Source organism: Anoplolepis gracilipes, chromosome 6 (assembly GCF_047496725.1).
Source record: "Anoplolepis gracilipes chromosome 6, ASM4749672v1, whole genome shotgun sequence".
Classification (NCBI taxonomy): Eukaryota; Metazoa; Arthropoda; class Insecta; order Hymenoptera; family Formicidae; genus Anoplolepis; species Anoplolepis gracilipes.
The window spans coordinates 9,074,913-9,098,163 of NC_132975.1; the positions used below are offsets into that span (position 1 = coordinate 9,074,913).

The following is a 23,251-nucleotide window of genomic DNA, read 5'->3' on the forward strand; positions in this document are numbered from 1 at the left end:
GAAGAACTTTTTTTTAATATTATAAATTATGCGATCTCAAAATATTGAACAAAATTATAAATTCACACAGAATTTTGTTCAAAAATGTATAATATAAAATAATTAAAACATAAATATAATGATTAAAATATAAAATAATTAAAATATAATGTATACATATTTTCCAGATCTTTATACTGGATTGAAGCGACGAATGACCGAGGTATAATAATGCAATCGGATCTCGACGGGAAAAACGTGCAACCATTTTTCAAAAATATAAATAATACATGTACCTGCCCATCTAGTTCGTCGGTAATGCCTATGATGACAATTGATAAAACCAATATCCAGGAACCAGTGATATACTGGGTATCGATGGAAGGGCATTTAAATGTAGCTGATATTCATGGTTGCATGTGCAATGTAGTATTAAGTGCAGGCTTCAAAACAGCGACTCTCACGTCTCTTACAGTCGACAAGATAAACATTTACTGGTCCAATGTAACGGAAAATCGAATCTATTTTATAAGAAAGGAATATCCTTTCGTGAACAAGGAAAATATGTCTAAGCCAGAGCTGAAAAGCCTCTACTTGCCTAATGTACGTCGCATCACAGCCTTTGGTAAATCCTTGCAAGCTTATCCTACAACAAGATGTCTGATACCTCGTGAAAAAGATTATACTATCAAACAAGTGAATGCAACGGCAACTAGTATCGTCGTCAATCTCCCGGAGATGAGCCCCGAGATCGGTTGCGAGAAATACAGTCTACCTAGTACGCTGTACATTATCCGCGTTCAGTGTCTAAAGGAGTGCAAAGGTTTCGAGCTGCGGACATACGAGCGATGTTACGAGATTCAGAATCTAAAGCCATTCACAAAATACAACCTGCAGTTGAATCTGAGCAATATTTACATTGAACACTTTCAATTGTCTACCTTATCAAGCTTGAATGTGACGCTGATGACTACTCCGGGCAAACCCGGTGCACCGGAGAACTTTACAGTTCAGGCACTGACGCCAACCTTGGCGGCGGTTTATTGGATGCCACCCAAGGTATTGAATTGCGAGGCTGTACACTACGAGGTGCACTGGAGATTGCTTCCCTCGATGAACGAGGGTCGACAGAATGGCGAACAACCGGTCAAGGAACCCCAGCGCACAGAGGATGGCAGATTTCTCGCGATGCTGACGCCGTTTAAGGCAGGACATAATTATCTAATATACGTACGCGTGTATCCCGTCAACTTCAGCGATTTATACAACGAGACTCTTACGAAGACTATCCGCATGTACTCAGAACCGAACAATTTAACTGTGAGCGGAATCAGTGTGAACAGTATGAATATTTCTTGGATCCCGAGTGTCAATCTGACAATCGGTTACATATTAGAATACAAGGATGTTGCGATGAACATGTGGCAAATCGCAGACAGCTTTGAGTTGAACCAGTACAAAGTAACATATTATATTAGAGGTTTACAGCCGCGTACGTTGTACAAATTTCGTCTAATACTGAAATATCCTGTGTACAAAGAAAACTTTATATGGCCTGAGGATGGAAGATTTACGTTTCAAACGTTAGGTAAGTAAATAAAATTAAAGACATAAAATAAAGTATTTAATTTATTATGCTTATTATAAATATAAGAATATTTTTTAGATTCAATATAGAGAAAAGCAAGTAATAAAATTTCCAATAGAAATATAAGTATTAAATTAAACAAAAAAATATTATTTTTTATATTCTATTTTTGTATGATAAAAAGGTGATGTCCCGAGTGCTCCTGGAAAACCTACGATAACGAGACTTCGAAACTCTGTGTACCAGTTAAATTGGGAACCTGCACAAGCTCACGGTTCACAAATAACTTTGTATCGACTGGAAGGTTTAATCACCGACGACAATTACAAACCAGATAACGAAGTCGACGAGAACGAGAACTGGAATTTATATTATAACGGAACGGATAATTATTGGATAATTACCGGAGACATTGATCAGAAATATATAAAATTTCGCGTGCGAGCTAGAAACGCCTATGGCTTCGGTGCTTGGAGTGAGTCAAGCTCGATCATTGATCTGACAGAATCTACCGGAGGATTAATAAATATAACTACACAACAGCACTTACCGTTAATGTTAGGCCTCATTGTGATCGTTATTATCATAATGCTAGCTGGCTCTTGTTATTTTTTCTGCCGTAAGTATGTTTACTACTAGCTCGAGTTTTTAATTGTGAATTGATATGGAATTTCCAAAAAATAAATGTTTTTCATAGAAAACAATTTATATGAATATTTAAATATTTTAACATTGTAATATTAGACAATTTTATCATAATATTATTCAGCAGTTTACCGACAACGGAAAGAAGATAAAAAGACAGTTTTACCTCCGATAATATCCGACGTTGAATTAGCAACTCTTCGTGAAATACCACATGGAAACTTCATTCAATCTGCATTATACGCTTCTACATTGCAAACTGATCCGGATGATTCTGCATTGCCTAAAATCAAACAAGAACAGATTACATTAGCAAAATTTCTAGGCAGCGGTGCATTCGGAAAGGTAAAATTTAATTTCCTTTTAACACTTTCTCTACACAATTTATATATCTTTGTATAATAAAATTAATACTGTATAATATTATAATAAATTTATATTGTATTATATAAATATATGAAATTTATATTATATATATAAATATATGTGAAATTTGCATTTTTAAGTTAATTCTAAATATTGTGCAGGTATTTCAAGGAAATGCCAAGGATTTAGAAGGACCAGGCATAACGCCTGTTGCCATAAAAATGTTGCGAAAGGATGCGACTTTGCAAGAGAAGACGAATTTTTTGCAAGAGGCCAGACTTATGAGCCATTTTCGACATAAACATGTATTAAGACTATTAGGCGTTTGTTTAGATACCGATTCTCCTTTACTCGTGTTAGAATTAATGGAGGCTGGTGATCTGTTGAGTTATTTGAGAGAGAGTCGATCCTTGCAACCAACAAATTCGCATGCTCTGCGTCTACAAGATTTGCTCGCCATGTGCGAAGACGTTGCACGGGGTTGTCGTTATCTGGAAGAACTGCATTTCGTGCACAGAGATATCGCATGTAGGAATTGTTTGGTATCAGCGAGGGATCGCGAGAACCGTGTTGTAAAAATTGGTGACTTCGGACTAGCGAGAGATATTTACAAAAATGATTATTATCGCAAGGTAAATGCAATTTTTTTTTAAATAATAAAGAAAATTTTACAAACTTCTTATCTATACTTTCATACAAAAATAATATTGTATCTTTTTGCTAGATAAAATTAAAAGAAAAATAAATCTAAAAACAATCAAATAGATGCACGAGCTTTAATGATGATAAATCAAATAAAAATCTAAGTAAAAAAAGCCTTAAAAAAAGTTCAAATTATTAAATTATATATATATGCATTTATTTATTAAATTATATGATTATAATACACGTACCATAAACAATTGCGGTTTTAAACTTTTTTTAAGGCCTTTTATACTTAATTTAAAAAAAAAGTAACACGTAATGCATGCTTGTTTAAAAAATTAAAAGCAACTTGGTCGAAAGAGTTAATAAGCAAAAATTATATTTTAGCGAGGAGAATGTATGTTACCTGTTCGCTGGATGGCACCGGAATCCTTAGTGGACGGAATATTTACATCACAGAGTGACGTTTGGGCATTCGGCGTGTTAATATGGGAAATTACATCTCTGGGTCAGCAACCCTATCCTGCCAGAACTAATATTGAAGTGTTGCATTACGTACGTGCGGGTGGCAGGCTACCGAAACCTCTCAACTGTCCACCGACGTTGCATCAATTAATGATGCGTTGCTGGAGCGCAGCGGATGCTAGACCAAGCTTTAAGATTTGTCTAGAAAGCATCATTCTCTTAAGACGTCATATAGAAGACGCAATATTGAGCCCAGTACATACTGGACATTATTTGACCCGTAAAGGTAAATTAACGTATATCTTTTTTCATATTCATATCACTGCATGGAGCAATTAATTTTTGCAAATCGACAGAATGACTAAGAATACGCAAGTTTTTTTTTACTCGCATCTGCATTACATAAAATATTTAATACGTTCATAAATCATTTTTTTGCTATTATAACGTGGTTACATACATCATTTACATATAATATGGAAAGAGTTAGATATGTTTTTTTTAAATATAGACACGAAAAATATTACAATAAATAAGACAAAGCACATATAAGATGTATTTAATAATGCATACGATAATTTACAAATTATAAATTTGATTGATTGGAAAAAAATTATTTTTTAAAAATTAAATATTGAAATTGCAAACTGATAATAAAACTCATTTTTCAATTAATTTCAATTATACATAATTTCATATCAAAAAATATAAGCATGTTTCTCATACATTTTTATGTAACTCGACATTATCAAATTACATGTAACGAAATATCTTTATCATGTGCTTCTTTAATCCTTAAATGTACTGGAATATTACTGTTTGCTTAAATACATATTTATCATTGCATGGCTCGTGCTTGCAGGCGTGTCTAACATGGCTTACTTTGCTGACGAGAATCAAAATCATAACAATTCAGGTAGGTTTTAATAAACATCATCTGCCTCTATCATTCTACGGAGAAATATATTTTTATTTTTCATTACTGCACAAGCTCATAGTTCTCCTATCTGATTATAATTAATCATGCGTGATTTACAAGCTATATATAAAAATAATATATATATAAATACAAAATCATCAAACCAAGATATTAAAGAATACAAAATATATGATAATAAAGAATTATTTTTTTATAAAGAAATATATATAGTTTTCTGAGTGTTTTGCAATTAATAAGATTTTTTAATATTCTTTATTATAAATTATAATCAATATTCTGTTTAGGAAACTCTTGGAAATCCAGCAGCTCCGAGGGAAGCCGAGATATGCAACCTTTTCTCCAAAGTTCGAACTATGCCATGCTCAACCCGCAATCCGAAGAGGTTCCGAAGTATCTAGAATTATTAGCGGATAACGAGGATATAACAGAGAATCCTACGAATGGATATGAAATACCTCGTTCAAGTCACATCTCGGATCAAAATTTAGCAAACATAAGCAGGGTTAATTACACAAATCAAGTTCGTAAATGCAGTTTGCCCACCGAGAACACACAGGAACATTCTACGGAAGAACGGAAACAATCTGATGGAAAATTATATGAAAAGAGATCATCGATCGCTAGTCTGAATTTGCCAGATCGAAAGGGTGCGTCGATTTCGGGGATACCTGAAAAATATAACACATTCGACAGCTCGAAGTCGGTAAATTCAATTGCAAAATTGACACCGAAGAGGGACTCGTTCTCATCCTTGAATGGGAAAAAATACAAGCCTGACTGCTTGAGCGAACGAAGAAATTCTGAGACGAGTATCGAGGGTAGGAGCTCTAGTTCACACAGCTTGGCTCCTTCCACGCGTCCCAGCTCGTCCTTGATCAATTCTCAGACGGTTCTGAAAATCAACGTCCTCGGGAACGTTGCAGGAAACGGAGAAGTGCCTTCGAACGAGAGCGCAGTGACAAAGTGTACGTTACCGAAGATCCAAAAGACTCACTCGAACTTGCAGAACGGCAAGGCAAATATACCGCTTGTGATAAATAGCGCGTTGTTGAATCTACTGCGACAGACGCCTGTAGTTGAAGAGGGCAACATTGTCACGTATACAAATATAAATGCGGCAGACGCTGTCAGAGTGAACGGATCATGAATCGCTGATCGTAGTAGATCTAAAAATGAAATTCCTATCAATTATATATTTTTGAGTTTACGAATGACATAAATCGATAATTAAATGTTCTGAGTTACGCTTGAGCAGGTCTATAGGACTTGGGACAACAACTAATTACATGACAATAAATTTCTAGATCATTATGAGGTAGTTTTTTTTTTTGTAAGTAATTTATATGGTAGATCTATTTTTATTAAGGTCTGCTTAGATGAATTTGTTTTGTTAATTCATTGAAAGGTACAACAAGTACGATTTTGCTCAAAAAATTTTCCTTTCTTAATCTTAACACAGTGCCTTAAATATATATCAAGCTATGCACATTTATATTAAAAAACTCTGCTTATGTTATTGAAATTTAAGCATCTTATATGTAAAGAAAATGATTAATTGCGAAAAGCAGAGTTAAATAGCTTTTAACTGCCATTATTATGTACATATATAAAGTTTTATACTCAAAAACTTATGCAACTTGTGGCAGATCGTTTTGTGACATATAGATATTGCGTGATTTCAGTAATAATCGCGAAACTGTTATTTAATATAAGAATATGTTAATGGAGAATGATAAATGTGAAGTTTAATTTTATAATCACTACATTTCAAATAACATATTTATTGAATAATTTACGAAATTTCTCACTGTTCATTGTACAAATCTCACATTTGATAATTAAAAAATATAGAAAGCGATATAAGAAATTGTTAAGTTTTCTACATAGTTTTAATAATATAAAAGTGTAGGTGTATAATCTTATTTTGAAAAGATAAGTTTTTGAATGTATAAAATCTCATGAAATTTATGCCAATGGATTGATTATGCTTCAAGTAATGTGTAATTTTAAGTTGTTTTATATGCATATATATACATATGGTCAATCAAGTGAATAGAATTAATAATTGTAAATAATATATAAATATATAATGAAAGTGTGAGTTTTTTAAGTAATTTAACAAAAAAAAATTACCTACAACTCTTTCTCTTTAAATTCCTTTAAAATATTTATAAAACAGTCATAGTAAAATGCAACAGAGAAAAATAAATTACCACTAAATTTAAGATTTTCAATATATTTTTCAGGAACTTTCAAAAGTTGTCTTACATCGTCAATGTATATAACATTTAATATGCATAAAAGGTTCTCCAAGGATCTCCAAAAGCTCAGAGCTTTGTCTACACATATACTGGAACTTTCCTCTCATGCCTCATCCTCTTGATTCTCTCCAGATGAATCAGGTCTATTTGATTTATTTATCAAATCAGTCTTCACACGTATTCATTGGGCATTTTTCTCTATTAGAATTAGATTGTTAAAATTAGAAAACACACAAGTGTATTTTAATTAGCTTAAATAGTAAGAGTATGTTCAGTCATGTTAGAATTAATATAAGGGAAAAGAAATCATTACTAAAATTTGAATTTCGTTACATTTTATCATTAATGAGAAAAAGCATTTTTATGTGTCTTTCCATAAAATAATATTTTAAATAACTTTAAATTTTAATGTTGCTTAATTGAATTTATAATACTATATGCATCTTATATAAATACAATAAATATAACAGAATATAGAATAATAAAATTATTTACCTAAGTTGTATTTGTAAGAGGTACGTCATCATCAAAGGAATCATCCTTACTATGTTCATGCAATAGGACATATTCTCTGGTACTAAAGCCAAATCGTACTACGTCTTTTTCTAACAATTCATGATATCTTCTGGGTTCTAACTTTACATTATTTACAAATGTTCCATTTGCTGATTCTAAATCAATAATATATGGTCGTATTCTTCTTCCTTCAATGCCTCCTTCTTTTTGATAGGAAACTAAACGATATTGCAAAGCAGCGTGTTGTTTAGAACACGAAGGATGATCTAAGGGTATGTCAGCTACTTTACGATCTCTACCCATAAGGTATGCTGACTGTCGGTGGATGTATAATGTAGGCAATGCCTTTTCGCCTTTGAAGGGATAAAGTCTCCATCTGCGTTTGGGCTTCTTGGCATCTTCTGGCTCAGAATACTTTATAACTACTCCATTAACAGTGTTCATATCCTCTGTTAATTTTCCTGATAATTCAAAATTGGGCTTTTCTTTCTCAGTCTTTACGTTTGACTTTCCCCACTCAACAGAAGATTCTCTTTTAACTTTTACATCCTCTGAGCTTCTCTTTTGCTTGTGTTGATCGCTACGTCTTCTTCCAGTGTCATCTCTTCTGTCTCTACTCCTACTCCTTTCATTGCGGTCTCTGTATCTGGAATGACTATTCTCTCTTCTTGCTGGCGATCTTTCATATTTTTTCTTTCCATTCTGCTTCTCATCGTCTCTTCTGGAGTAATCGCGCCTACCACCTCTATGATCTCTATCTCTGCTCCTGTCCCTTTGTAATCTATCTCTGTGAGAATCGTTACTCCTTTCATGTCTGTCATCTCTGTTATTTTTATACGTATCTCTTCGCTCTGCACCGTTGCTGTGACTTGTCCGGTAATTTGACATATCTTTCAAGTTTATTTACAGATGAACAAAAAACACTTGCGAATAATATCGACAAGATAACCTAATTTAATCACAATCTATCCGCTTACAATTGACTAAAAGAAAATTGTGGCAAATCGTGATATGCGTGCATAAAAAAATGTGATACGTGTTTCAAGACGAAATCAATAGCGCACAAACGTTTTTGTTGCTGTGTATTTCCAAGAAAAATAATCCAGAATAATTTAACGATTTCGTACTGCAACCTAATGGTAGCGCCATACAAAAGATACTACAAGATACGCAGAGAACGGTGAGAACTGTCAGCCAATCAGCTTCTAACTTTAACTGGAAGAGTGAAAGATTGATTGGCTACCATTTGGTCAGAGAGGGCCATTTAAATTCGTAGAAAAAAAGATTTGCAGTACACATTGACTGCCGTGGTCATGACTTCTGTTTCATTCATTTAATTACTGATTTTAATTAACCTAATTTACATCAAAGATGAATGAAATGATAGATGTACATTGATGATTTTTCATGACTATCAATACATACAAAAGTCATTTAAAAAAAACTTTACATGTGTTTTTCATACATTCTAGTGTACATACATAATTGTATAAGAATTATTATTTATAATAAAAATGTTATTAAATATATTTCATACTATATTTTTTAAATTATTTCTAAAAATTTTAATTTCAGCATTAAATATTGTGTTGTGCATATAAAATTACAAGATTAAATATTTTAATGTTGTAAATACATGAAAACATAAGAGCATATTTTGAACAGGATTTAAAGACTCTTAAAAATGTAAAATAAACATGTGTTAAATATTCAAACAAATTGATAATGAATACATTATACTGCATATTTACTGGAAGTGCACATTAAATACATTTTCACACAATAGATATATCGTAATTGACATACACATAAGTTGTGGAAAGTATACATAGCATGTGCCAACATTAAGAGACTGCATTTTATTTTGTATAAAAAAGTACAAAATTATTCTTATGTACATAATAATATATAATCACGATATCTACAAGAATATGAGTTTGAAATACATAATTTGCCATGCTGCGACTCTCTACCTTTCTGAAAACCAACTGCCTTCGTTTTTATTCTAAAACTGCAATAAAAATGCATCATGTGACAATTCAGAAAATATATTCACCTCTTTGATGCTATTTTACACCAGCATTTGTTATTTATTACCATACAAACAATATAGATTTTCAAAAGATCCATTCCCTTCCTCTTATTGTAAAATGAGAACAGACGAAGTAAAAAATTAAATTTGATTTCATTTAAATCACTTAAAAAATATTTGATTAATTATTATACCAGGAACAATATAAAGAGATAATTAGATAGTTTCAGTTGAATAAAATTTAAAAATGTACACACTATAAAATATAATAAATTATGAAACTCTTTCAGAGAAAAGTATTTTGCATACGGCCAACAAATTATGTTTTAAACATCTGAAAAGGAGAGCTTTTTTTGAAATAAAATTAATATGTCGAAAAGGAATTTTCGACAGAGTCATTGCCGTCAGAATTGCTTTCGGCGGCGTCCACAAAAGCTGTTGAGAGATCACCGGCCAGTTTGCTGACGGATCCAGAAGTCACATCATACATGAAGATTTCCTTGTCACCCTGATCGCCGCCTCTCGGCCTGAAAAATCGCGGTGAGTGAAAGCGCGTAGCAATAGCAAATTCCTTGACTTTCAAGTAGATTCGTGGAATAGACAAACTATCGATAATAATATACGATGAGAGAATCGTACATATTAAAAACCTAGTGAAGCAAATGACTAGTTAATATGATACATATGTATAACATAAGAATGAAAAGACAATTACAAAGGGGATCATAAATTCTTAATACAAAATTACAAGATTTGAAAAATATTAAAGAATTTAATAAAATTTTAATAACTAATTGTAGATGGATAACGAATTAACAAAATAAAAACAAATTAAAATACAAGTTAAAATATTTACTAGAGTAGAGCATATTTAATTTAATGCACACACATTAAGAAATAGAAATAAAGAAATTTTTATTTAATTGGTAATGTGATTAAATCTGAAAGTAAAGTCATAAATGATATTAAATTTGAAAGTATACAAGTATCAGTTTTACTATACAAATCTATTCAATACATATATCTATCCAATATAAAATAATATAATAAATCAATTTTTTAAAAAGAAATATCACAAAAATAAGAAACTGTCACTGCTTAATACATATATTGGAATAAAAATTTCATACAACAGACCTAATCAAAAGTGTTTTAAAATATTAATGAAAAACAAATTATGTACCAATTTACGCGTAATGCTCATTAAAATAATCAATACTCACAAGGTCACAAGGAGCACGACGGATTGCCTCTGTGGTTCAGTACGACTCTCCTGTTCAAGCCACTTCTTATAGTTCTCTGCAGTGGGCTTCTTCACGAGCTGCTTGAGGGTGTCACCGGCGAGAAATCTGACCGGCTGCACGTCGCTACCGGCCTTTCTGCCGCGTCGCTGAGAGTCCGTGATCTCCTTCTCCTCGCCACCGAGAAAGTCATAGTCGACAGGTGCTAGCACCACGACGCTCGAGATCTTACGGCCGTTCAGCTCTGGCACGTCCGGTATCGGGAAAGACGCACCGCTCACTTTAAGCGGTAGGTAACGATTGTATTGAACGGGGTCTGCATACGCTCCCACGGTCACTGGCTCGAGCCGGGTCGCGTCGTCTCGTATATGCTGCACCGCCACGGCTCGGCCTTGCTCCGTATTCGGATCAAAGCGTACTACTTTCATCTCAACTCCGCCGGGTCGCAAGGTAGCTTGTTCAAACTTGGTCGAGCCGCTGCTGCCAGCGACGGTGACAGTGGTTGTCTTCTTCGACGGCGAATCCCCTCCGCTCGTTATACGTTGTGTCGTCTTCGTCACCGGCTTTTTAGCAATCGTTGGCACGGGCTCGCTGCCGGCGGCGATCGCCGCACCGCCTCCGGCGCCGTAGAAATTTGCCAGCGCTTCCGGCGGCAATTTCTCGATCGGTATGTCGCCGATCTTGTCGTAATCGAGAATCTGTATGTCTGCATTGCCCAAAATCCCGGAACTCAGTAGCTGTTCCCTGATATCATCCGGTACTTCGTCTGGCAGGTTGGCGATGTTCTCCTGGATTTTGGCCACCTTGTTCGGTGAAAGCGTAGTTGTTGGTGCCTCGGTAGTGGTAGTTGTAGTAGTGGTAGTCGTCGTCGTCGTCGTTGTCGGCAAGAACGTTCTGGCAGTCGACAACGAGTTGAACTCTTCAGAAGGGCTAACTGGTGTCGCATAGATCTTCTGATTGGGATTGTTTTGGAACGCCGGCCGACTGCCCCATATAGATTGCTGTTGAGAGGGAGCAATCTGCGGTCGTTGTTGCGGTCGTTGTTGCGGTCGTTGTTGCGGCGTCGGACGATTCTGCGAGAAGAAGTTCTGTTGATTATTTGATTGATAGTTTTGATGTTTCGCGTTTAGTTGTTGATGTTGCTGCTGAAGAGTATCGGCGGAGATGAAACGACTCGGTAAATTCGCGGAGAGTTGTTGAGGATCGTGAGGAACATTGAGTGGTTGCGTTGAGATAAACTGATTCTGAGAAATTTCAGGGAACGCAGTTGGTTGCACTACTGTGGGATTTGGTGGGAATGGACCGGGATGAAGCGGGTTCTCTCTGATTGCATAATGCTGCTCCAGCTTTGGGACAGCTTTGAAGATTTCGCCTTCCGGCCGTTGCGATTGTTGAAGCTGCGGTTGATTATATTTAATCTGAGCGCGATATTGTTGTTCTTGAAGAAGTTTCTGTTCCTGCTTCCGCCTATGTTGTTCCTGCAAGCGTTGTAGCTCTTGGAATCGTTGCTGTTCATGGAGTCTTTGATCTTGTTGTCTCTGATGTTCCTGCTGCCTCTGCTGCTCTTGTTGTCTCTGATGTTCCTGCTGCCTTTGCTGCTCTAACAATCTCTGCTGCTCGATTTGTCTTTGCTGCTCCAGAAATCGTTGGTGTTCCTGATGTCGCTGCTGTTCGTGTTGTCGTTGATGTTCCCGTTGTTTTAATAACTCTTGTTGTCGTCGTTGCTCGTGATATCGCTGCTTCTCCAGTTCCTGCTGTTTGAACTGAGGTAACGATTGTGGTGGAAGTTCAACGTTGAAATTGTTTGGTCTAGGCAAAGGTTGTTGTGGCGAGTCGGAGTTAAAGCCTCCAGGTCTAATGGACAGTGGTTGTTGGGGTGGTTGTGGGGGCGGTTCCGCAAAGTTATTTTGTTGTAACGGCAGAGGTTGATTCTGTAATTGCACACTCTGATGAGACACTGATAAAGTGGGCGGAAATCCGGGTTGCTGCGGATGATTAATATTGACACGATGCGGCGGCGGACCAAAACTGTTAAACGGCGCGCGTTGTTGCACTTCCGGCAAGCCTTGAATCGTTATAGGATGCCGTTGTGGTGGTCTCGATGGTGATGATGGCGGATTTCTCAAGGGTTGCTGAGGCAGTTGCTGCTGCTGCTGTTGCAAAAACGCCTGATGATGTGATGGCGGCGGCGGCGGCGGTGGTGGTGGCGGTTGTTGCTGCTGCTGTTGCAAAAACGGTGGCTGCGGTTGCTGCTGCTGCTGTTGCAAGAATGGCGGCTGCTGCTGTTGCTGTTGCAAGAATGTTGGCGGTTGTTGCAGTACTTGCTGAGGTGGAAATGAGTTCACGATACGTTGTTGCGGAAATGCAGGTGACACTCGTTGAGGATGAACCGGTGGTTGTAGTGGTTGATACGGACCGTGTTGTCTCTTCGGCGATCCCGGAGATGCCGTCGGTTTGCTAATATGCTGTGGCGCGCTGTTTCCGGGCGTCTCCAGGTCGTTGCGCTTGTTGTGGTTATTGGGTGGTATCTGCTCGGTGCCGAAAGTCACACGGATGCCGCTACCGCCAGAGTGGTATACTTCGCTGTCAGGTCGAATAATAGCGCGCAAAGTCGTTGATGGTTCTGGAAGCGGCGCCAATGTCACCGTCTGTGTCGGTTCTTCAGGATAAGGCGCGTGATTATCCGGTTTAATCTCCTCATGTTCCTCCACCGGCGTCAGCGCAGGAATCGGCGGGTCGTAGACGACGCGAGTCTTGTCACCGTAACCTTTTTTCTTTTCATACTTTACGTAGAATACTTGAATAGGTTCCTTAGTGGGTCGTGATTGAGGTGGAGGCGGCGGTGGTACCGGAGTCGGCAGAGATTCATTAGATTCCTTGATAATGATCTCAATGATCGGCTCAGGTTCCGTTGGATAGTAGCTCAATGGACTCTCTTCGTACAGATCGTCACTCTTCGGGTTTGCTAAGGGATTATATAGAGGATCCCTTTGAGAGTATTGCACTATCGGTTCCATCTGGACCGCATATGATGGCAAACGACCGCCCTTTCGCAAGAAGGCGATTTGCTGACGCTTATCGCGGCTCTTCGACGACGAGCTCTCCTCTTTGGCAAAAGCCACGGCGACGAGAAGCGTCGCCGCCAAAAATGCCTAGAAAAGAAGAAAAAAATCGATACATCGACAAAATATTTTTTTATTTCATTACGCTACATTAGATATTTATAAAACTACAAATATTTACTATAAATTTTTAAATTTCAAATACAAGGAAAGTAAGGTTTTTTTTTAACTCCAAATCCGATAAAACATATATATAAAACATAATAATTTTTTTAATAATAATTCAAACTTCTGAAAAGTAGTACATTAATTTATATCATTTGATATAGTCTAATGTCTAATGGATCGATGATGTCACCGATTCAAATCGATTAGCGCAGCGAAAATGTAAAGAGGGACTTTACGCGCTCTGATAACCGAGTAACCCGTTTAATAACCAGAAAACGCATTCAAGACCTTAACAGGCTTCGGATGGATTGGTATGCTAGCGAGAATCGAGAAACAGTTAGCCTGATAAGCGATTCCCAGTTGTGATCGCGCTCTCGATATGGTGAGGCCGACTTGTGACATATCGAACATTTCTCGTTTCTCTCGGTGTCCAAACTTTTATTACCGGGAGATTACAGATTTCCGTGTGTTCCATTGATGTAATTATTGACAAGATTAAATGACATGTTATCATACTCATTATTTTTTATAATAAACTAATTACAAAATATAACTAAATCAATTTTTATCATTCTTTTCCATAATTTCAAATATATATATATACATTTTATACAATTTTACATATATATGTATAAATCGGCATGCAGTGAGGCTTCAATGTGCTCGATTAATATTTTTAAATCAACCGAAAAGTGGGTGAAAGAGAAAGAAAGAGAGAATCAAAGTTCAAGACTGTATGGTGCCGCGTTTCACCTCGAGAATTCGGTGCCTCTCTCGGCGCTGGTTAACATATTCGAATAAGGCCCCCGAGCATCTCTTTTAGTAGATGCGCGCGCGTTTCGAAGCTACATTCGAAGCTGCAAAATTAACTGAAGGAAAAGCGATACTGATGATGAAACACGTCTGCGATTATAAACGGTCAATTATCCGTGCAAAAATTATCGGTCGTTTCGTTGTCGGTCGCGTCCGGTGAGTTTTATTAATGCACTTTCCCCGTTTCACGAGCGCCGATACGCTCGCTGATTGCAAATGATAGAATCGAGAGGGTTTCACGTGACACGCTTATTATGATGAAAGTATAAGCAGTCTTCATCTAAAAGGGGTCTTTTCGCCCTTTTTGCGAAGCGCCCTGTTGTAATAATTACCAGCTTAGCGAGCCGCATGTTGTAGTCGTTCTTCGTCGTTCTTCCTCCCGTTTGGTCCGCGCGAAAAGGATCACCTCACTTCTCTCACCGGCCGATTCTCGCGTTAGAGACGGCTGACTCGCGGCATGACACCGCTCGGGACGATCGTGCGTGTCTTGCTGGACGATATCGAGCGAAGCCTCGCATGGGAACTGAGGACAGATCAAGCCCAGGGGCCCGTTTCTCCCAACCTGATGCCACCACCACCTTGAGGCCACCGTCCTCTCTAATATCGAAGACGGAGCAGCACCTTTCTCCGGGGCCCCTGGATGCGCGCACGTCTCATTGGTATTTGTGTCCGTGGTGCATATATAGATATGTACATAAATGAAGAAAAGGAAAGAGAAAGAGAGAGAAAATGTATGCGGTATGGAGTGTACCTTCTTCAACAACGACGACTTTCTTTAAATCCGTCCAATCGAGCGTGGAGGGGACGATTATACTAAACGCCATTACGCTCTTCCGCGACCTCCAAGGCCTATCGAAATCGAAACCTTTCTTCCTTTCTTTCTTCTCTCGATGCGGTCGCACGTACCGACGACTATTCGGTGAAAGAGGCGCGCGAAGTCTCTTTATGCCGTCAATCCGAGCGAACATGATTACTTTCCCTATGGGATAACTTGTGCTAAGCTGCGACTTCCTCGAGACAGGTGATCCGTTCAATAATTCGTGCTGTGAAAGAGTACGTAAAATCGATTATTGACAAATTTCGACGATTAATTGTTACAACTCTTCTTCTTGCTCTTCGGTCTCTGTGATGGACATGATTATTAAATTGTATCTGCAATTATATTATCATTAGTATTTTAGCCATTGACTTTCCCTTGTAGATCTTGCTCATCTCGAATAATAGTTACATTCACATTCATGCTTTTAAACAGTGCAATTATGTCGCATATTGCAAATGAAGTCTCTAAAAGCGAAAGCAATTTTGATTAATTTTACAGAAATGCAAGGACAGAAATTATTACTATGTTTTTCTACTAGCATATTTTTCACAGTGTTATTTCATCTTTTCTCTCTCTTTCTCTGTTTTTACGTGTGGGTATATATACTTTTAAAACTATTTTTTACATAAACAATTATATATTATATTAGACAACCGACATGTACGTATATAATTATAATTATATATATATATAATTGTATGTTTATATTAAAATAAATATTAAAAGTATACATACGTGTAAAGAATATATCACTACCTTTATATACTTTCACAAATACTTGATTTTAAACAATAACAATATACTGCACGATATCTTTCTGTAATTTTTATAAAAGATGCATATAACACAAGAAATTATTAGAATCCTGTTACGTTAACATATGACAGATCTGACTTATAAATTACATGAAACATTTTTCTAGATATGATACGAGGGAGTCTGAGGCAACTTACTTAGTCGCAAGAAATAATAACAGATTGTGTACAAATCATGTTCGTAATTACGAAAGACGCGGATCTAATGGAGTAATTGAACGAGATGACCTGGGGGAGAGCCTTCCTTCACTTGCAAAAGTGATGTAAAGTTCTCGCGTTCGTACTTGCGTAACCGTCTTCGTTTCCAGATCGGCCGATCATCAAAGCCGGTATGGTCTATCGTCTTCCTGAACCTTTTTAAGAGATAGCCTTCGATCGCTCGGAGGGGAAATAAATCGAGATGAGTCTTACGAGACAGATTGCAGTGAGAGAGTATCGTGTAATTTCGAAAGCCGCGGGAGAATTCATTCTCGTGATCGGAGCTAGGTCATTCAATATATCGGCATTCATTAATTTTTCGACGACAAAATCGATGGTCGTTATTACTGGCGGTGACGATTCGAGTCTTTGGCGGACATCCCGACGTCATCGACATCGAGATTGGACGTCGCGCGTCCTACTTACTAACTTTCACTTATATGTTGGCGTAAGGTCCGAATAACAGCCGGCAAGCTCGAAGATGATAAATACAGAATCCGTTTGAGACAATCAGTAATTCGCGAATCAAAACGATATTTTACATTGATTTATTGCCACTTTGCCGGGAAATGATATCACACGTCGCTGGCTACTCTCTTCTCTAACTGAATATATTCTCGCACGTGAAAACGATTCATCACTTTTCCGCGGCATCGTAGAAGCCAAGTAGCAAGATTCTAACTATATGCTGTTTTCTCCATGATATTTTAGGGAAATCCGCTCTTCTTTAAAACATGACAAATATATACTATCATGTAACTGTCCAATTTTTGTTTGTAAAATTAATATATATTATTAAATTTCTGATGTGATTATATTTATATAAATAATTTTATCTAACAGTTCAAAATTATATAAATCTCTGTTAAGAACCTATTTAAAACAATAGCTATATTAGTTTTTTTTTATTTAAATTAAATGTGACTAATATAATATAATTTTATTCTATCTGTTTCATATTCAGATCATTTTTTTTATCTATAAATCCACGGAATCATATTGAGATAAAGACAGTATTATTGTACAATAAGACCTAAACATTTTATCACTAGATGAAATTACTTTTCCTGAAACGATAACTTTCTAATTGGTTTTCTATAATATGACTATCGCAATTACCTTATTATTGCAATTTAATAAATTTTTCGATTGAGATTAATTCTTGCAAGAATTTAACACTTTATAGTCCAATATTTGCATCTTATGTATTACACGCATATCTTATATTATGCTACGCAATTATTATACTTTCAACCGTGTATTCACGCACGAAGAGCGTGGAAATTTTCTCGGGACGACTCTCTATCACGTCATCTCTCTTTCTGCAAGACCAATCTCCGTAACCACGATGGCAAAAGATTGCGCGAATTTGATTTGCCCAGTTCTCATGAAACTACGGATGATATGAGCCTCCTACGAACGCGTAATCGCGAACTATATACATAGTTCTTCGAGAGCAGTACCTTCATGTGAGCAATAACGTAACTGTTAAAGAGTGAAAGTATTGTAAAGTGGGACGCTACGAGAATAACGTTCGCTCTTATAATTAATAAACAAAGCCTACAAACGATTCTCATCGTCATTCTGCAATTTTACATTCAATGTGACATTTTTTATGAGACCTTGCTATCCATGCTCAGTTAATGATCGAGACCTTTCCACGCTCGCTTTTTCAAGAATTTCGTACAACCTTTGTAGGAAATAATAATAAAGTTTACAAAATAAATAAATTTTCAAAATTCCAATAATAAAATTTACAAAATAAATAAATTTACAAAACTCCAATAATAAAATTTACAAAATAAATAAATTTACAAAATTCCAATCATGTTAAAGAATTTATATTAGAAACTAAAGAGAAAAATTTTTTAAATAATATTCATTATTACTTTTATATTTTTTACTCTTCTTTTTTTTAAATAGAATATTGCTTGTTGATAGCAATTAAAACATGTTACTGTTAAATTCATTTTGCGCTATTATATTATATTCTAAATTGTTCAATATTATTTAAAATATGAATACATTATTCAGCATTAGACGTTTTACAAAGGTGCACACATTATTTATAATTATATCTTAAATCAATATTTTATCAATTATACGTACATCTCTTTTGTTGTTTCTGATATTCTAATACTACAAATATTTTTTTTATTTAATATTATTTAACATTAAATATATGTATATGTACTACAAATATTATGTACTTTTTTAATTATGATGCATGTTTTATTGTCATAATTATATACCTATTTTTCTTTATTTATATTAGAATTATTTTGTTTTGATTTTTAATTTTAGTGACATACAACATATATATCATTTGCTATAATCCACTCTAATCTGCAATTATTCAAGTCATGACGGAAAATTCTCACTCATCTTTTCCAGCGTGAGAAAATTATTTCATAATTTACAAGGGTGTTGCATTCTATGTATGAGCAAACCTGAACTAATTAAGAGATGCCGAACCACAACTGACACGCGATATGATACATATACTTGTAAGATTTTTATTTCTAAAGATATTTATGAAAGATATAAATATAATGCTCATTTTTTTAAACTGAATTTAAAATAAAGAACAATATTTTAACGAGACATTCTAGACATCCACGGAGTATTGGCTATATATAAACGGAAAATACATAACTGCGTTATATAATTACATACTTTAAGACGAAAAATTGTTTATAATTGATGTTATGCTCTCTGTACTTTCTATTTCAGCGCATTGCACTTCGTACGCGTTGCAATGTCGGTGTAGCCTTGTCGGAAAATTATTTCTCATTATCTTTTTCAATTGATTGAAAATGTTATCGCAATTTTTCTACACGTCTCTCTTAGTGTTTTATTACCGTTAATTTAAATAAATCTCAAAAAGAATTTGATAAATATGATAATAAGCATCAACTTTCTCCTTGACTAAATCACTCATGCTAGCAGTGGTTTTTTATTAGTGAGAAAGGTCCTAGCTTCTCACAGATTTTAAATGCTTTTCAGTTTTTAAATTGTGAACGACACTTTTTTATTTTTTTAAGATTAAAATAAATCGGAATAATTATACACATCAGAATTTGTTTACGATTAATGTGTAAACTATTACCACTATGTAAAAAATTACTAAATATGTAATATATATAAAATTCATATTATATATTAAATTCTGATGTGTATAATTATTCTGTGATCTGTTTTAATCTTAATGAAAATAAAGAACAATGTCATTCACAATTTAAAAACTGAGAAGCATTATTTTATATATATATTTTTTCCATTTCATATACAATAAATTTTATGTTGCCACATGAAAGATGATAGATAATGTTACTTTCCAATAAAATTTCCAAATAACAATAAATGAAAAAAAATTATAAATAATAAAATATAGATTTTAACGTGTCATTTTTATAATGAACAGAAATTTCTTGATTCCAATAAAATAAATTTATATAAAAAGTAGTGGAGATAATTGTTATTTGTAATAAATATAAAAGTAAATAACACAAACGAAGTAGAGTTAAAAAAAATTTTGCTAACCTGGTATCAGGTCAATTCGATACACAAACTTTGCATCGTTCATCTCAACACAATGGCCGGCCCCGTATTTACGTGCACGTGTGGAGTCTGTTCGAAAATTCACGTGACAATCCAACAAATCCTCAATGTACTAAATATATATGGCTGGTTGTTAGACTCGTATGTCGTGGTACGTAACTCGATAGAGATTAGATTCGGCATCCGTCTTGTATTTTGATTTTCCGAAACGATATTTCTCTTTCGGACTTAACCGCATATATGTGTCGTCGTGTGAACATATGATATACATACATTTTGTATACATCTCTCCTCTATTTCGCAACATGTATATATATTTGGAGAATGAGATATTAACGAAAAATTTTGCCTTGTAGGATTTCTTTCAGGAACAATTATGGGAAAAGCTGCCGAATAGCTGGAGAATCGTTCTGCAAACTACGTCACCTGAAGAATTCGGAAAATGGTTAGCTAACGACATCTCGTGGTGAGTCAAGTGTACTATGTATCTCGCTTTAGTCGATAATGCGCCTCTGGAGATATTTGACGATTTATTACGGTAGGAATTACATTTCAATAACAAAAATATATTGATTGATTACTGTAAATGGAGAATTCTTAAAATCCTGATAAGGATTCCTGGAATTCGATAGTCAATCGATATGTCCGACAAACATTTTGTTGTATGAATGTAATCGTACCATAATATTATCGTATAAGTCAGCTGTGTTTTGATAAAGGCTGTCATCATATGATTGATTTATGTATTTATATTTTTATATATTCATTCAGATAATCATATAATTCTTAAAACAGAATGCAGTCTTTATCAGACATTTCAATTAGCTATTGGATAATGAATTTTCAGGTTAGGTTCTAGTAATAACAATGGATTCATATTTGTTTTGTACTCTGTGTAATGTTAATAATGTAATTAATCTTGTAGCAAACGCGTATGGCCACTGTCATTGCTTGCGCTTCGACAGATAACAAAGGATTTACAACTAAACAGAGATCATCAAAATGACGAAAGCATCTTGCGATGCGGCAGAGCAAATAAACTCGAATGTAATTCGGAGAATTTTATCGTGGAAAATAAGAATGGAAGAACACACGATATATACGTCACTTTGAAGCAACATAATAATCTCTTTCTGAAACATGTTAAGATAAAAAAACGACACGAAGTACAACAGATAGCACAGGTACAGTTAAAATAGAAGCTCTTTTAAAGTAATAAACTATTTATAAGACTAAAATTATTTATATATTTATATAACAGTTTATTTATATAGATATGTGCAGATTGTGCGCAAGAAACCAATACAAGATGTATTGTCGATATTGGAGCAGGAATGGGTCATTTAGCTCGGTCCTTAGCATTTAAATATGGTTTACACGTAACATGCATTGAACAAAATACAGAATTGTCACAGCAAGCCAGGTAATCCAATATATTGTGTCATAACTTTAATTATTTTTAATAATTTTTACATACTGATTTATTGATAATATTATTTCTTCATTATTATTATTTGTTTAATAATTTTTCATTGACAGGAAATGGGATAAAGAATTATTAGTATCCTTATCTAAACATTTTCCTGACTTGCCAGTGAATTTTCCCCAACATATATCAATTAAATTGGAAAATACAAATTCTGATCAATCAAAAGCAATTGAAGATATACAAAAAATATTTTCCAATGATTTTAATCTAAGTGCGAAAGAATCTGAGTTTGGAATTGTAGGATTACATCCATGTGGAGACCTTGCAACTACATTATTAAAACTTTATACATCTCAATGTGAAACAAGATTCATTTGTATTGTTGGGTGCTGTTATATGAAATTAACATTAGAGTATGTATGTGAGATATAATATCATACTTTTGATATTACAATTGTACTAATTAACAATATATAAAATATTTAGATGTCCAGTGGGTGTATTAAATGGGTATCCATTAAGTAAATATCTGTCATCATTTGAAAATTGCAAGTTATCCTATACAGCATTAGAAGTAGCATGCCACGCTATTGAGAATTACTGTGATAAACTTAAATCTGGGGATTATAAGGATTTAATAGTATGTGTTAAGTATATCATATATTCTCAAATATATTATAGAGCTATTATTATTATTATACAATGTTTTAGGTGCATGCTTATAGAGCTGCTTTAGAAACCATTCTAATAAAACGGGACAGACAATTACGTCATATTCAAGTGAAAAATGTCAAGGTGACAAAATCTATGACATTTAAACAGTTGAGTAAAATGAATTTAACATTTGTATTATTGTATTATAATTGAACATATATCAATTATAACAGCAATCAAATGTGCTTATATCGTTACAGATATTGCACAGCTGCAACTGCAAATTTCGAGGCGCATTTTCGACCTAAAGATTCGGATTTTCAGAATTCGCAAATAGAGCTTTATCTAAATCAGTGGCAGAATATTGTAATATTCGGCGCATTACGTACAATGTTAGCGCCATTAGTGGAAACTCTAGTGTCATTGGACAGATTCCTATATTTATCAGAACATCAATTATCTCCAGTATTGAAACCTATCTTTGATGCAAGATTGTCTTCTCGAAACTTTTTATTGTTTTCAATAAAAAAATAAATTATAATCGCAAAATTAAATTGAACACTTATTTCATATTTTTTTTAAGAAATTAAGTATTTTGTTTTCTTAATTTTTATGATTAAGTGTTTCTTTAAAGTTCTATTTTTTTTTTTTTTTTTTTTTTTTTTTTTTGCATAAATTAATTCAAAGATGAGAACATGTTTTTCGTTCAAATTCAATCAAAACAGAATCGCACATGATTTCAAGTAATATTTGTATACATAAAAATCGTGTACATACCTTTAATAAAAGAGTTCGCTCTAAAAAAATTAGATTGCCATATATTTAATCCTACCTTTCGCGCCTGAATATACGAACCTCGATATTTCACGCGCGTTCGATTAATCCTATATTCAATAAATAATTAGATTAGACACCAGCTTCGAGAAATGCAATCGTATGATATGCCGCGTAAAATTTCCGAATGCAATCTCTCATGAAAGTCGGTGTAATTGCAAGCCACCAATAGAAGTGGCAGCGCATCGCGTTCCCGACTGGCGAACCAATCGAAAGACG

At 34.8% G+C, this 23,251-nt stretch overlaps 4 protein-coding genes across 8 annotated transcripts in view; 2 read left to right on the forward strand and 2 right to left on the reverse strand.

Annotated features, from left to right (window-relative positions):
- Sev (receptor protein-tyrosine kinase sevenless) overlaps positions 1-6,677 on the forward strand; it is a 34,003-nt gene extending 27,326 nt beyond the window's left edge. For 3 of the 4 annotated variants that reach the window (XM_072895157.1, XM_072895161.1, XM_072895160.1), the window contains 6 exons: positions 168-1,567; positions 1,752-2,186; positions 2,337-2,557; positions 2,740-3,210; positions 3,611-3,974; positions 4,913-6,677. In XM_072895157.1, the coding sequence (XP_072751258.1) occupies positions 168-1,567; positions 1,752-2,186; positions 2,337-2,557; positions 2,740-3,210; positions 3,611-3,974; positions 4,913-5,775 (3,754 nt within the window). In that variant the 3' untranslated portion in view covers positions 5,776-6,677. The remainder of the gene's footprint in view (positions 1-167; positions 1,568-1,751; positions 2,187-2,336; positions 2,558-2,739; positions 3,211-3,610; positions 3,975-4,912) is intronic. The other variant, XM_072895159.1, reaches the window with a different exon arrangement.
- Positions 6,678-6,848: 171 nt separating this feature from the next.
- On the reverse strand, positions 6,849-8,580 carry LOC140667351 (smad nuclear-interacting protein 1). Its single transcript, XM_072895213.1, has 2 exons — positions 7,385-8,580; positions 6,849-7,087 (listed from the first exon to the last, which is right to left on the reverse strand). Exon 1 carries the CDS (start codon positions 8,291-8,293, stop codon positions 7,385-7,387), a length of 909 nt encoding a protein of 302 aa, XP_072751314.1. The 5' UTR covers positions 8,294-8,580; the 3' UTR covers positions 6,849-7,087.
- A 665-nt stretch (positions 8,581-9,245) lies between these two features.
- Positions 9,246-23,251, reverse strand: part of LOC140667334 (uncharacterized) — an 82,363-nt gene continuing 68,357 nt past the window's right edge. The window contains exons 1-5 of one of the 2 annotated variants that reach the window (XM_072895164.1): positions 20,098-20,236; positions 15,473-15,764; positions 15,054-15,357; positions 10,661-13,830; positions 9,246-9,964 (exon numbers count right to left, since the gene is read on the reverse strand). In XM_072895164.1, coding sequence (XP_072751265.1) covers positions 9,802-9,964; positions 10,661-13,830; positions 15,054-15,071 — 3,351 coding nt within the window. In that variant the 5' untranslated portion in view covers positions 15,072-15,357; positions 15,473-15,764; positions 20,098-20,236 and the 3' untranslated portion in view covers positions 9,246-9,801. Of the gene's footprint in view, positions 9,965-10,660; positions 13,831-15,053; positions 15,358-15,472; positions 15,765-20,097; positions 20,237-23,251 lie in introns of those variants that run through there. The other variant, XM_072895165.1, reaches the window with a different exon arrangement.
- On the forward strand, positions 20,141-22,752 carry LOC140667341 (methyltransferase-like protein 25B). Its single transcript, XM_072895193.1, has 8 exons — positions 20,141-20,266; positions 20,472-20,581; positions 21,041-21,299; positions 21,390-21,538; positions 21,655-21,957; positions 22,031-22,184; positions 22,256-22,365; positions 22,459-22,752. Exons 1-8 carry the CDS (start codon positions 20,150-20,152, stop codon positions 22,730-22,732), a joined length of 1,476 nt encoding a protein of 491 aa, XP_072751294.1. The 5' UTR covers positions 20,141-20,149; the 3' UTR covers positions 22,733-22,752.

Coding starts and splice junctions, on each gene's coding strand:
- LOC140667341 (XM_072895193.1), top strand. CDS start 20,150: ATGGCCGGCCCCGTATTTACGTGCACGTGTGGAGTCTGTTCGAAAATT. Junction 21,539..21,654: donor GAATTGTCACAGCAAGCCAG/GTAATCCAATAT, acceptor TTTCATTGACAG/GAAATGGGATAAAGAATTAT. Junction 21,958..22,030: donor TATATGAAATTAACATTAGA/GTATGTATGTGA, acceptor TAAAATATTTAG/ATGTCCAGTGGGTGTATTAA.
- LOC140667351 (XM_072895213.1), bottom strand. CDS start 8,293: ATGTCAAATTACCGGACAAGTCACAGCAACGGTGCAGAGCGAAGAGAT.